General features: G+C 40.0%; 1 protein-coding gene across 2 annotated transcripts in view; it reads right to left on the bottom strand.

The window, feature by feature from the left end:
• The window catches only part of LOC128688717 (uncharacterized), a 278,982-nt gene that overhangs the window by 161,808 nt on the left and 103,271 nt on the right, over positions 1-13,903 (bottom strand). The window contains exon 9 of one of the 2 annotated variants that reach the window (XM_070087601.1): positions 4,528-4,659. The exons of the other annotated variant lie outside the window; for it this stretch is intronic. Coding sequence (XP_069943702.1) covers positions 4,528-4,659 — 132 coding nt within the window. The remainder of the gene's footprint in view (positions 1-4,527; positions 4,660-13,903) is intronic. 2 annotated transcript variants of the gene reach the window in all.

Here is a 13,903-nt window from a genome sequence, read left to right as displayed (position 1 = left end):
ACAACAACAAAACCTACAAGAATCTCCAAGACTAGTATCTCCTTATTAGACCACATCTGGAGAAACACTATATCCCTTTAAAATCAGGCATAATCACAGACAACACCACAGACCACTACCCTACCTTCTTTCTCATAACCAACCTAGGTAAATTGCCCCAAGACACTACTAAAATTACCTTCAGACTACATAACGAGACAGCTGTTAATAACTTTATAACAGCTATGAATAATGTCAACTGGAATAATGAGCTTGAAACATATACAGATACAAATGAATGTATTAATAATTCTCTAAAAAAAAAAAAAAAAAACTACCTCTATAACAAGCATTGCCCTAAAAAAAACTAAACAGGTCACAGCTAAGAGACTGAACAGTCTCTGGCTAACACCCAGCATCCTTAAATCCATAAACACAAAGCACCTATATGAAAAACAGTACAGAATGGGTCAAATAACAAGAGATCATTCTAAATGTTATTCGTCAATCTTTACCAGTCTGATAAGGTAAAAAAATTTGTATTATGAAAACAGATTACATAACTTAAAAGGTGATATGAAAAAGACCTGGAAAATCCTATCCAAAATTCTAGAAACCAAAAAGATATCAAAAAACAAAACAATCAAATTAACAAAATCAGATGAACCCCTACTCCCACCAACTGAAACAGCAAACAGATTCAATGTTTTCTTCTCCACCTTAGGAAAGAGTCTAGCGAGCAAAATCCCAATGTCAAACACCCATCCATCAGACTACCTCACGGGCACCTACCCGAATACACTATTTCTAACCCCAACCAATCCAACAGAAGTCTCACTCATCATCAACACCCTTAAAAACAAGGCAGGAGACATGAATAATTTACCACCTTTTATGTACAAAAAAGCTTCACAAGTACTGTCACCAATAACTGCAACACTCTTTAACAAATCCATCGAATCCTCCACCTTCCCAGCAATTCTCAAAATAGCGAGGGTCACCCCGATCCACAAAGGAGGTGATCAAACGGACTTAATAACTATAGCCCAATTTCAAACTTACCTCTGATCTCTAAAATCTTTGAAAAATTCATTCATAGACAGATCTATTCCTACCATGTCTCACACAACATATTAAACCCCTGCAAAGTTTGGATTCAGGAATAATAAAAGCACAAATGATACTATTATACACATGCTAGAACTAATATACACTGTTCTCGAGAAGAAAGAATTCCCGCTGAGAATCTTCATTGATTTATTTAAAGCTTTTGATACAGATGACCATGATTTGCTGCACATTATTTAATAAATGCAATTATTTAATAAATGTATGGAAGAGGGTAAGGTACCTAGGAATTGGCAGAGAGCATGCATAGTTCCTTTGTATAAAGGCAAAGGGGATAAAAGAGAGTGCAAAAATTATAGGGGGATAAGTCTGCTGAGTATACCTGGTAAAGTGTAGGTAGAGTTATTATTGAAAGAATTAAGAGTAAGACGGAGAATAGGATAGCAGATGAACAAGGAGGCTTTAGGAAAGGTAGGGGGTGTGTGGACCAGGTGTTTACAGTGAAACATATAAGCGAACAGTATTTAGATAAGGCTAAAGAGGTCTTTGTGGCATTTATGGATTTGGAAAAGGCATATGACAGGGTGGATGGGGGGGCAATGTGGCAGATGTTGCAAGTGTATGGTGTAGGAGGTAGGTTACTGAAAGCAGTGAAGAGTTTTTACGAGGATAGTGAGGCTCAAGTTAGAGTATGTAGGAAAGAGGGAAATTATTTCCCAGTAAAAGTAGGCCTTAGACAAGGATGTGTGATGTCACCGTGGTTGTTTAATATATTTATAGATGGGGTTGTAAGAGAAGTAAATGCAAGGGTCTTGGCAAGAGGCGTGGAGTTAAAAGATAAAGAATCACACACAAAGTGGGAGTTGTCACAGCTGCTCTTTGCTGATGACACTGTGCTCTTGGGAGATTCTGAAGAGAAGTTGCAGAGATTGGTGGATGAATTTGGTAGGGTGTGCAAAAGAAGAAAATTAAAGGTGAATACAGGAAAGAGTAAGGTTATGAGGATAACAAAAAGATTAGGTGATGAAAGATTGAATATCAGATTGGAGGGAGAGAGTATGGAGGAGGTGAATGTATTCAGATATTTGGGAGTGGACGTGTCAGCGGATGGGTCTATGAAGGATGAGGTGAATCATAGAATTGATGAGGGGAAAAGAGTGAGTGGTGCACTTAGGAGTCTGTGGAGACAAAGAACTTTGTCCTTGGAGGCAAAGAGGGGAATGTATGAGAGTATAGTTTTACCAACGCTCTTATATGGGTGTGAAGCATGGGTGATGAATGTTGCAGTGAGGAGAAGGCTGGAGGCAGTGGAGATGTCATGTCTGAGAGCAATGTGTGGTGTGAATATAATGCAGAGAATTCGTAGTTTGGAAGTTAGGAGGAGGTGCGGGATTACCAAAACTGTTGTCCAGAGGGCTGAGGAAGGGTTGTTGAGGTGGTTCGGACATGTAGAGAGAATGGAGCGAAACAGAATGACTTCAAGAGTGTATCAGTCTGTAGTGGAAGGAAGGCGGGGTAGGGGTCGGCCTAGGAAAGGTTGGAGGGAGGGGGTAAAGGAGGTTTTGTGTGCGAGGGGCTTGGACTTCCAGCAGGCATGCGTGAGCGTGTTTGATAGGAGTGAATGGAGACAAATGGTTTTTAATACTTGACGTGCTGTTGGAGTGTGAGCAAAGTAAGATTTATGAAGGGGTTCAGGGAAACCGGCAGGCCGGACTTGAGTCCTGGAGATGGGAAGTACAGTGCCTGCACTCTGAAGGAGGGGTGTTAATGTTGCAGTTTAAAAACTGTAGTGTAAAGCACCCTTCTGGCAAGACAGTGATGGAATGAATGATGGTGAAAGTTTTTCTTTTTCGGGCCACCCTGCCTTGGTGGGAATCGGCCAGTGTGATAATAAAAAAAAAAAAAAAAAAAACTATGATATACGAGGGGTCTCCCTCAACTACATAAAGTCATACCTTAGTAACAGAAGCCAAAATGTGTACACAAATGGAGCAAACTCTTCCACTCAACCAATCACAGTTGGTGCTCGACAAGGAAGTGTCATTGGCCAACTCCTTTTTCTCATTTACATCAATGATTTACCAAATGTATCACAACTACTCAAACCCATATTATTTGCAGATGACACTATATACATCTTCTCTCACCCAAACCCAGTCATACTCGCCAACACTGTTAATGCCGAATTGCAGAAAATATCTGCCTGGATGATGACTAATAACCTTACCCTCAATACTGACAAAACCTATTTCATTCAGTTTGGAAACAGAGCTGCAAATGTTCCATCTAACATAACACTAAACGGATTACCCATCACAAGACTTACAGAGGGAAAATTTCTAGAAATCCACCTTGACAGAAGCCTCAAATTCCAGAAACATATACAACAAATTTCCAAGAAAATCTCTAAGACTGTAGGCATACTATCAAAGATATGGTACTATGTTCCACAATCAGCTTTCCTTGCAGTGTATCATTCACTCATCTACCCTTATCTCACATATGGAATTTGTGCATGGGTATCAACAACACTAAATCACCTAAGGCCACTAATAACCCAGCAAAAGGCTGCAGTTGGAATGATAATAAATTCCCACTCCAGACAGCATACTCCACCAATATTCAAAAGTCTAAAATTGCTCACTGTAAAGAACATCCATACTTACTCATGTGCCTACTACATACATAGAACACTACACTCAAACATAAACCCTCCACTCAAGCTTCTCCTCACCAACCTTAACAGGTCACACAACCATAACACAAGACACATCTCTTTTTGATGTTCCCCATGTCTATATCACACTGTGTAAAAACTCTGCACATAAAGGGCCCTAAAATTTGGAATTCATTACCAGTAAATAATAAAGTAACCCAGTCTAAACATCAATTTAAGACTTCTCAAAAACCACTTACTCACCCTAAACTAAATACTAAATATTTAACTTTACCAAAAAGTCTCCCAATTACCTAAATCTTAAAACTTTAAAATGTGACACCCAAAGTTCATACATTGATTAAAACTACCTTGTAGTATAAATACCTACCCAAAACATTAATCTCTTACACCCAATTGTAGCATTCTCATACTGTAAACTACTTTCAACAACTCACAATGTTATATTCCCATAATATAATTTCAATAATTACTACTGAAACTATTGTAATTTGAATAAAATTACTGTGTATTATAAATAAACAAGATGTACAACTTAAACTATGATCAATTTCTTTAGTATTAAGTAGTCTGTAAGCCATTAAATTAAGTCTGGCCATACTGCCTGGGCATGACAGTGGCTCTTTACACTGCAACTCATTTTTGTAATTTCATAATCTCAATGTAATCTTGCAAGGAAATAAAAATTGATTGATTGATTGACTGACTGAAGGAAGAGTGTGTATATGTGTTGTTAAAACAAGATGCTATCTTGTTGAATTAGCCTGTGTACACTACTTTTAATAAATGCTCAGAGCACATACCTTATTGTCCACAAGTACATTATTATTCCATGGGAATATTAAATATAATAGCCTCTTTACTTCAGAAATATTGGAAATCATTAACTGAAATGTATTGACATTATTGTTTTTTTCAGGTCTAAACTTCAGAACCTGAAAAGATACAAATGATATATTGTACTAAATGTCAGACAGTTATATTAAAACACACAATAATGTGAACTCTAGGTGGTTATATAAACATACACACAATATAAGCCTTACACCAATGATTACACAAACACATACAAACACTATACAGTGGACCCCCACATAACGATTACCTCCGAATGCGACCAATTATGTAAGTGTATTTATGTAAGTGTGTTTGTACGTGTATGTTTGGGGGTCTGAAATGGACTAATCTACTTCACAATATTCCTTATGGGAATAAATTCGGTCAGTACTGGCACCTGAACATACTTATGGAGTGAAAAAATATCGTTAACCGGGGGTCCACTGTACTACATACCAGATGTTTATATAAACACACACAATATACTGTACATCAAATGGTTATATAAACACATGATATACTATACACCAAATAGTTATATAAAAACACATGATATACCATATGCAGTAGACTGTCGGATAACATGATCTGCTGACACATTCTCAGCATGTTTTCAATGAACATTCCATAAAATAATTTACTACACACTGGAGAACATTTAGGGGGAAAAATGTGGCCCATGAAGTTACATCCCCTCCATCCATCCCACAGTGAACCTCAGGGCAAGTCCATTATCTTACTAGCAAGTTGATGACAGCATGCGAGCTAGTGAGTGAAGACAGGGTACTGGGTGAAGAAGGGTGAGTGAAGTTCTGAGCAAAGGGATGAGAGTGGCCATTGGGTATGTATACTGTAACTGCTATCCTGTGTTCCCTTCATCTGTTGTCCATCCCATGTGGAACTTGAGGTATGGTCAAATAGGCACTGGTGTGGGAATGGATAGAGGAAGGAGGGGGGGTGAAGGATATGTGTTAAGATATGCAGGAGGGGGGTGTTTGGGGAATAGATGGGTGCAAGCATACAGGGGAGGTCTGTGGAAGAGTGGCAGGTGGGACAAAGCATGGAGGAGGAGTATGGGTGTAGGGCAACTGTGGGAGATGGATGAAGGTGGGACCTGACAGTAGGGCAATGCAGCAAGGCTCAGGACTCTGATCCATATATATCTAATACAATACCTTGTGCTTAGTTCATGTGTGTCCACTACCATACCTTGGCCACATCTTTGCTCACACCAACTCTTTATTCAACGATGCCACATCAGCCATTTTCCACCAAGGCAAGGTTACCCGGAAAAGAAGAAATACAGTGGACCCTCGTTTTTCGTAAGGCTCGAAAGTCGTAGTTTTCGGATCTCGTAATTTTTTTTCATCAAAACATTTGACTCGCAAATAGTCGTTCGTCTGGGACACGTATGCATGGCCCTGAGCCGCCTCACACTCCATTCCTAGCCAGTGTGCCACTGTTTATCAGTGAGTGAGGATGATCCCACAAGTTCATACGATACATTTCATAATATTCCATTAGTTTTAGTGCTTGCAACTGCTAAATAAGTCACCATGGCTCCAAAGAAAGCTTCTAGTGCCAGCCCTTTGGTAAAGAATGTGAGAAACACATATAATTTAAGAGAAAGTTTGTAGAAAAATATGAAGGTGGTGGTGGTAGAGTGGTAGCAGTTTTGATAGTGGTAGAGGGTGGTAGTGATGGTGGTGGAAATAAATGGTATAAAATACCAACACAATGGAAATATAAACACATATGCAGTATAATGTGATCCTTTACTGACTACGTTTCGCCCACACAGTGGGCTTTTTCAAGTCACAAACAGAGCTACCTGGGGTGGAAGGAACGCGAGTATTTATAGTCCGGTTCAGAATGCTGAGGTCGGGTGGAGAATGCTGCATCTGATGATGTACCAAGTGGGGTTATAGAGTCTAAAAACTTGGGTACCTTGGAAAGGAGATTGGATAAGTTTGAGAGCAGACCTTCTACAGTGTTCTTATGTAGGATAGCGATGGAGAAGTTTCTTGGCAACTGGTACAGCTATGTTATAGAAGCCACTATTCTGGTTGAAGTTGTCGGATATAGAAATAAGTGATGATTCCAGGATTCTTCGGTATTGAGTGTTGTCTTCTGTGGCGATAAGTCTTGAGTTTCTGTAGTTTATCAAGTGGTTGTGTGAATTACGGTGTTGTACGCAGGCATTCCTTGTGTCGTCAGACCTGCTTGCATACTGGTGTTCTGAAATACGTGTTTGGAGGTCCCTTGATGTTTTGCCCACGTATAACTTGTTGCAGTCATTACAAGGGATTATGTATACCCCTGCAGAGGGTGGAAGCCTGTCCTGTCTATCACTGGTAATGTCCTTGATGGTCGTGGTTGTGGAGGTAGATACTTGAAATGAGGTATTGGAAAAGATGTTGGAAACGTGTTTGGCAATGGAGTTGGTGGGGAGGACTATGTATCTCTTCTCGGCAGTGTCTTCTCTGGGTGTGTTGAAGATGTTTAACCCTTTGACTGTCGCGGCCGTATATATACGTTTGTGAGGTACCGTGTTTGACGTATATATACTCATAAATTCTAGCGGCTTCAAATCAGGCAGGAGAAAGCTAGTAGGCCCACATGTGAGAGAATGGGTTTGTGTGGTCAGTGTGCACCACATAAAAAAAATCCTGGAGCACGCAGTGCATAATGAGAAAAAAAAAACTCCGACCGTTTTTTTTAATTAAAATGCCGACTTTGTGGTCTATTTTCGTATAGTATTTGTGGTTGTATTCTCGTTTTCATGGTCTCATTTGATAGAATGGAAACTATATTATAGAAATGGAGGTGATTTTGATTAATTTTACTATAAAAAGAACCTGGAAATGGAGCACAAAGTACAGGAAATGTTTGATTTTTGCCGATGTTCAAAAGTAAACAAATGATGTCATTGTCCAATAAATGTCCAAGTAGCCATTCTAATACGCAGTCATGAATGGGTTGATGTAATTTTTACAATTATTACAGTATTGCAGTAGTCTGCATAACAGTAAATCTTCTATTTTTTGTTTGAATAAAATTTCAAAATAAAAAGCAAGAGTAATATCACAGGGACCTGGAGACATGACTGATGAACAAAGAAAATCTTATTTTAGAGCCAGGAATGTCTGCATTGTTCATTCTGGACCTTATTTTGAAATTGTCGTATTTTTTAATTTTCGTGAAATTGGCCAAATTGCAAATTTCTGACCATGTTATTGGGTAGTTGAAATCGGTAAATGGGCAGTTTCTTGTGCTCAATCGATAGAAAAAATAGAGTTCTGAAGAAATAGTTATGAGTTTGGTTGACTGGAATAACGGAATTAGCCGAAAATAGGGCTCAAAGTGGGCAAAATTGCCGATTTTTAAATATCGCCGAAGTCGCTAACTTCGCGAGAGCGTAATTCCGTCAGTTTTCCATCAAATTTCGTTTTTTTGGTGTCTTTACAATCGGGAAAAGATTCTCTATCATTTCATAAGAAAAAATAATTTTTTTTTTTTTTCGAATATTTTGCGAGACCAGGAGCAACTTCAGGATTGGGCCCTTCGACAGTCAAAGGGTTAATGCCCATCGTCTGCAGTCTCTGATGAAGTGACGAGGATAGTGGAGTTTAGAAAATACTTGTTCAATCATCGTGCATTCTTCTTCAAGAAACTCATTGCTGCAGATTCTGAGTGCACGCAGGAAGAAGCCTATAATTACACCACATTTGGATTTGGTGTAGTGGTGAGAGTAAAGGTGGAGAAGATCGTTTTGGTTGGTGGGTTTTCGATAGACTTTAAAACGAAGTTCGTGGTCAGCTTTGCAAAGCAGAACATCAAGGAAAGGAAGAGTGTTGTCGACTTCTTCTTCAAGTGTGAACTGGATTGAAGGCTCGACCTGGTTGAGCTTGTCTTGGAGAGCTTTAACATTGAAGCGTTTAGGAGTTATGAGGAGAATGCCGTCAACATAACGGAGCCAGGTGACAGACGAAGGAATAATGGAGGAGAAACGTTCGGCTTCTAGATGTTCCATGTATAGGTTCGCCAGGACCGCACTGAGTGGCGAACCCATGGGTAGTCCAAAAGTCTTCTGAAAGAGGTGATTTTCGAAAGAGAAACACGTAAAGCCAACACATAGTTCAACAAGGTCGATGAAATCGCTGGCTGGAATGGGAAGATCAAGTGAATCGTCAATTTTCCTGCGCAAGAGATCGATGGCTTGTGTAGTAGGTACTTTGGTGAATAGGGAAGTCATGTCAAGGCTGGAAAGTTTCTTGTGACTTCCCTATTCACCAAAGTACCTACTACACAAGCCATCAATCTCTTGCGCAGGAAAATTGACGATTCACTTGATCTTCCCATTCCAGCCAGCGATTTCATCGACCTTGTTGAACTATGTGTTGGCTTTACGAGTTTCTCTTTCGAAAATCACCTCTTTCAGCAGACTTTTGGACTACCCATGGGTTCGCCACTTAGTGTGGTCCTGGCGAACCTATACATGGAACATCTAGAAGCCGAACGTTTCTCCTCCATTATTCCTTCGTCTGTCACCTGGCTCCGTTATGTTGACGACATTCTCCTCATAACTCCTAAACGCTTCAATGTTAAAGCTCTCCAAGACAAGCTCAACCAGGTCGAGCCTTCAATCCAGTTCACACTTGAAGAAGAAGTCGACAACACTCTTCCTTTCCTTGATGTTCTGCTTTGCAAAGCTGACCACGAACTTCGTTTTAAAGTCTATCGAAAACCCACCATCCAAAACGATCTTCTCCACTTTTACTCTCACCACGACACCAAAACCAAACGTGGTGTAATTATAGGCTTCTTCCTGCGTGCACTCAGAATCTGCAGCAATGAGTTTCTTGAAGAAGAATGCACGATGATTGAACAAGTATTTTCTACACTCCACTATCCTCGTCACTTCATCAGAGACTGCAGACGACGGGCATTAAACATCAACACACCCAGAGAAGACACTGCCGAGAAGAGATACATAGTCCTCCCCACCAACTCCATTGCCAAACACGTTTCCAACATCTTTTCCAATACCTCATTTCAAGTATCTACCTCCACAACCACGACCATCAAGGACATTACCAGTGATAGACAGGACAAGCTTCCACCCTCTGCAGGGGTATACATAATCCCTTGTAATGACTGCAACAAGTTATAGGTGGGCGAAACATCAAGGGACCTCCAAACACGTATTTCAGAACACCAATACGCAAGCAGGTCTGACGACACAAGGAATGCCTGCGTACAACACCGTAATTCACACAACCACTTGATAAACTACAGAAACTCAAGACTTATCGCCACAGAAGACAACACTCAATACCGAAGAATCCTGGAATCATCACTTATTTCTATATCCGACAACTTCAACCAGAATAGTGGCTTCTATAACATAGTTGAACCACTTGCCAAGAAACTTCTCCATCGCTATCCCACATAAGAACACTGTAGAAGGTCTGCTCTCAAACTTATCCAATCTCCTTTCCAAGCAACCCAAGTTTTTAGACTCTATAACCCCACTCGGTACATCATCAGATGCAGCATTCTCCACCTGACCTCAGCATTCTGAACCGGACTATAAATACTCGCGTTCCTTCCACCCCAGGTAGTTCTGTTTGTGACTTGAAAAAGCCCACTGTGTGGGCGAAACGTAGTCAATAAAGGATCACATTATACTGCATATGTGTTTATATTTCCAGTGATGGTGGTAGAGGGTGGTAGCAGTTGTGATAGTGGTAGAGGGTGGTAGTGGTTATGATAGTGGTGGAGGGTGGTAGTGATGGTAGTAGAGGGTGCCTTCTTCAGTGATTCAGCGATTCTACTAACTCCTATAATGTTGTTGGAGTTATACAGGGCTACAGAAAACACTGCCACCTCAATTGCAGCCTTCACCAACATTTGTACGGCTTATGCTCTCAGTGGTCCTTATACACCCAACAACAACACAACACAACACCCCTTGTGACATACATAATGACTTATTTTATTCATCCTAGAGTATATTCCATGTTTCTACATTATTAATACTGTTTATTATGTCATATTAGTTGAATTGTGATAGATAAATAAGCCGTAGAGTTGATATTAGTGTCAAATTCTCCAACAATAAATTCGCTTCCCCTCCCTCTGCCCCGTCTGCCATACACCAGCAGGTCTTCAATAAAGGTAAGTGTGATGTTAAATGTTCATTTATACATTTAAGCTAGGGAAGTGGCTAGGGAAGTGACCCCTGAAGTGACCTAATCTCCTTATGGAGGGGGATTCCCCTTCCAAACAATAACCTCTCTTCCTTCTCTCCTCCTCCCTGTCTTCCATTCATCAACAACAGCCTTCAATAAAGGTAACTGTCATGATGAATGTTCATTCTTTTGTGCATATAAATCTATCTTTAAAGTAAAAACAAAAATTTTTGTTGATACTTCTGAGTGTCTGGAACGAATTAATTGGATTTACATTATTTCTTATGGGGAAAATGGATTCGCAAATCACCAATTTCGATAACAGTCACGCTCTCTGGAACAGATTAATTATGAAAAACAAGGGTCCACTGTACTTTAATCATCATTCATTCCATCAGTGTCTTGCCAGAGGCATGCCTACATTACAGTTATAAAACTGCAACTTATCAACACCCCTCCTTCAGAGTGCAGGCACTGAATTTCCCACTTCCAGGACTCAAGTCCAGAGGTGGGAAGTACATATTTATATGCTCTCCCTGTCATTTTATTTCATTCCATTCTCTCCAAATGTCTGAACCACCTCAACAACCCCTCCTCAGCCCTCTGGAAAACAGTTCTGGTAATCCCACATCTCCTCCTAATTTCAAAACTATGGATTCTCTGCGTTATATTCACACCACACATTGCCCTCAGACACGACATCTCCACTCCCTCCAGCCTTCTTGTTGCAACATTTACCACTCATGCTTCACACCCATACAAGAGCATTGGTATGACTATACTCTAATACGTTCCCCTTTTTGCTTCCTTGGATAATGTTCTTTGTCTCCACAGACTCCTCACTGCACTGCTCACCTTTTTCCCCCTCATCAATTCTCATTCACCTTGTCTTTCATAGACCCATCTGCTGACAAGTCCACTCGCAAATATTTGAATATATTCACTTCTTCCATACTCCCTCCCTCCCATCTGATATCCAGTCTTTCATTACCTAAATTTTTTATCCTCATCACCTTACTCTTTCCTATGTTCACTTTTAATTTCCTTCTTTTACATACCCTACCAAACTCATCTGCTAACCTCTGCAACTTCTCTTCAGAATCTCCCCAAAGCACAGTGTCATCAGGAAAGAACGACTGTGAAAACTCCCACTTTGTGTTAGATTCTTTATCTCTTAATCCCATGCCTCTTGCCAACACCTGAGCATTCACTTCTCTTACAACCCATCTATAAATATATTGAGCAACCATGGTGACATCACACATCCCTATCTAAGGCCTACTTTAACTGGAAAATAATCTCCGTCTCTCCAACAAACTCTAACCTAAGCCTCACTATCCTTGTACAATTCTTCACTGTTTCAGTAGCCTACATCTTATTCCATACAACATCCATGTGCAACATCTGTCACATTGCCCCCCTATCATACTAAATAAGTATGTAGTACCATATAATTTAGCTAACTAGTTATGACAATGACCAGGGAAGGAGGTAGTGACCCAGGAAAGGAGGAAGTAATGTAGGGAACTAGGCAATGACCCAAGGAAGGAGGCAGTGACCAGGAAATGAGGTACTGACCCCAGAAAAGGAAGAAGCGACTTGGGGAAGGAGATAAAGGGCCAGTGAAGGAGGCAGTGATTTAGGGAAGGTAAAAAAACAGTACTTAAATAGACACTTATGTGGGTTTTATGACATTCCTTAAGATATTTTGTCCACCAGAGGTTTTATCAATCCAATACAGTATTAGACCTCCCGATAATAACTAAAGACTTCGTGAATGTCACTGAACTTTGCATTGTTTTCAAATGCTTCTTTGGTGACATTTTATACCTACAATTATATGGGATCTCCATGGGAAAGGGAAACAGAATTCTTTCTCTGTAAGCCATGCACGTCGTAAGAGGTGACTAAAATTCCTGGAGCAAGGGGCTAGTAACCCCTTCTCCTGTATACATTACTAAAGTTACAAAGAGAAACTTTCGTTTTTCTTTTTGGACCACCCTGCTTTGGTGGGATATGGCCAATGTGTTGAATGAAAGAAAGAACTGGGATGCCCATGGGTTCAACAGTCTATGGAGTCATGGCCAATCTATACATGGAGCACCGGGAGGACATGAGGTAGAAACCACATATCCCATCTGATGTAACATGCCTGAGGCATGTTACATCAGATGGGACTTCTTAATAACATTACACAGTGGAACTTCTTAATAACATTAACTCTCTAAATTAAGTTCTTTCCAACTTATCCTTTGTAAAAAGGATAAGTTGGAGTCAAGGGTCTACAGGAACCCAACCTATAAAAATGACCTGCACTACTACCTGCAGTGGCACAGGTTTCTTGTCAAGAGCATGCTGGATCTCCTATGCACCATATTTAGAGGAGGAATGCAAATTCATACATAATGTTTTCTCCAAATTTCCTTACCATGCCCATTTCATCAATAACTATACGAGAAAAGCCAAAAGGATCACCAACACAGTTAGGTAATGACAAAAGTCAAATAGGTTCATAGTGTTTTCTGGACCTCTGATAACATACACATCTGTACTGATTGTAAAATGCATAAACACAATAGTGAACCTAATTTCTAGCACTATTTAGGGTCTACAGAATCAACAGAAAATACACAACACAAGGAAACTAACACCAGGGTATACATCATTCCATGCAGGAAGTGTTAAAATATATGTTGGGGAAACTTCCATAAATCACTCACAATTTATCAAGGAACACCATTATGCATGCCAGAGGGAGGGTTTGAACAACACTTACGCCATCTATTTCAACACCTGTCGGCACCTCAGGCTTCTAAACTGCCAAACTAGTCATCAGGCACTAGTAGGCAATGTTTAGAGTTCTCTCTCATTGCTGTCAATAACACTGTAGCTCAAAATATTGCAAGCTTCGTCATTTCCGAAATCTTCACACAATACATTCTACTCAAGTGAAACACAGCCATCTCTCTGATTTGCCCTTTCACTCACATCCTCTGCCCTATTCATATTGTAATGGCTTACTCTTGTTTTCTGTATTCGATTGATAAATGCCTGGTGGGCAAAATGTAGTTGATCAAAATATTTCCATAATAAATGTCCTAAAACATACATATGTGTCTATTTCATGACATAGGACAGGAGGTACTTA

Source organism: Cherax quadricarinatus, chromosome 2 (assembly GCF_038502225.1).
Source record: "Cherax quadricarinatus isolate ZL_2023a chromosome 2, ASM3850222v1, whole genome shotgun sequence".
NCBI lineage: Eukaryota > Metazoa > Arthropoda > Malacostraca > Decapoda > Parastacidae > Cherax > Cherax quadricarinatus.
The sequence above is the reverse complement of the archived record's forward strand: the minus strand, read 5'-3'. Positions and strand labels throughout refer to the sequence as shown.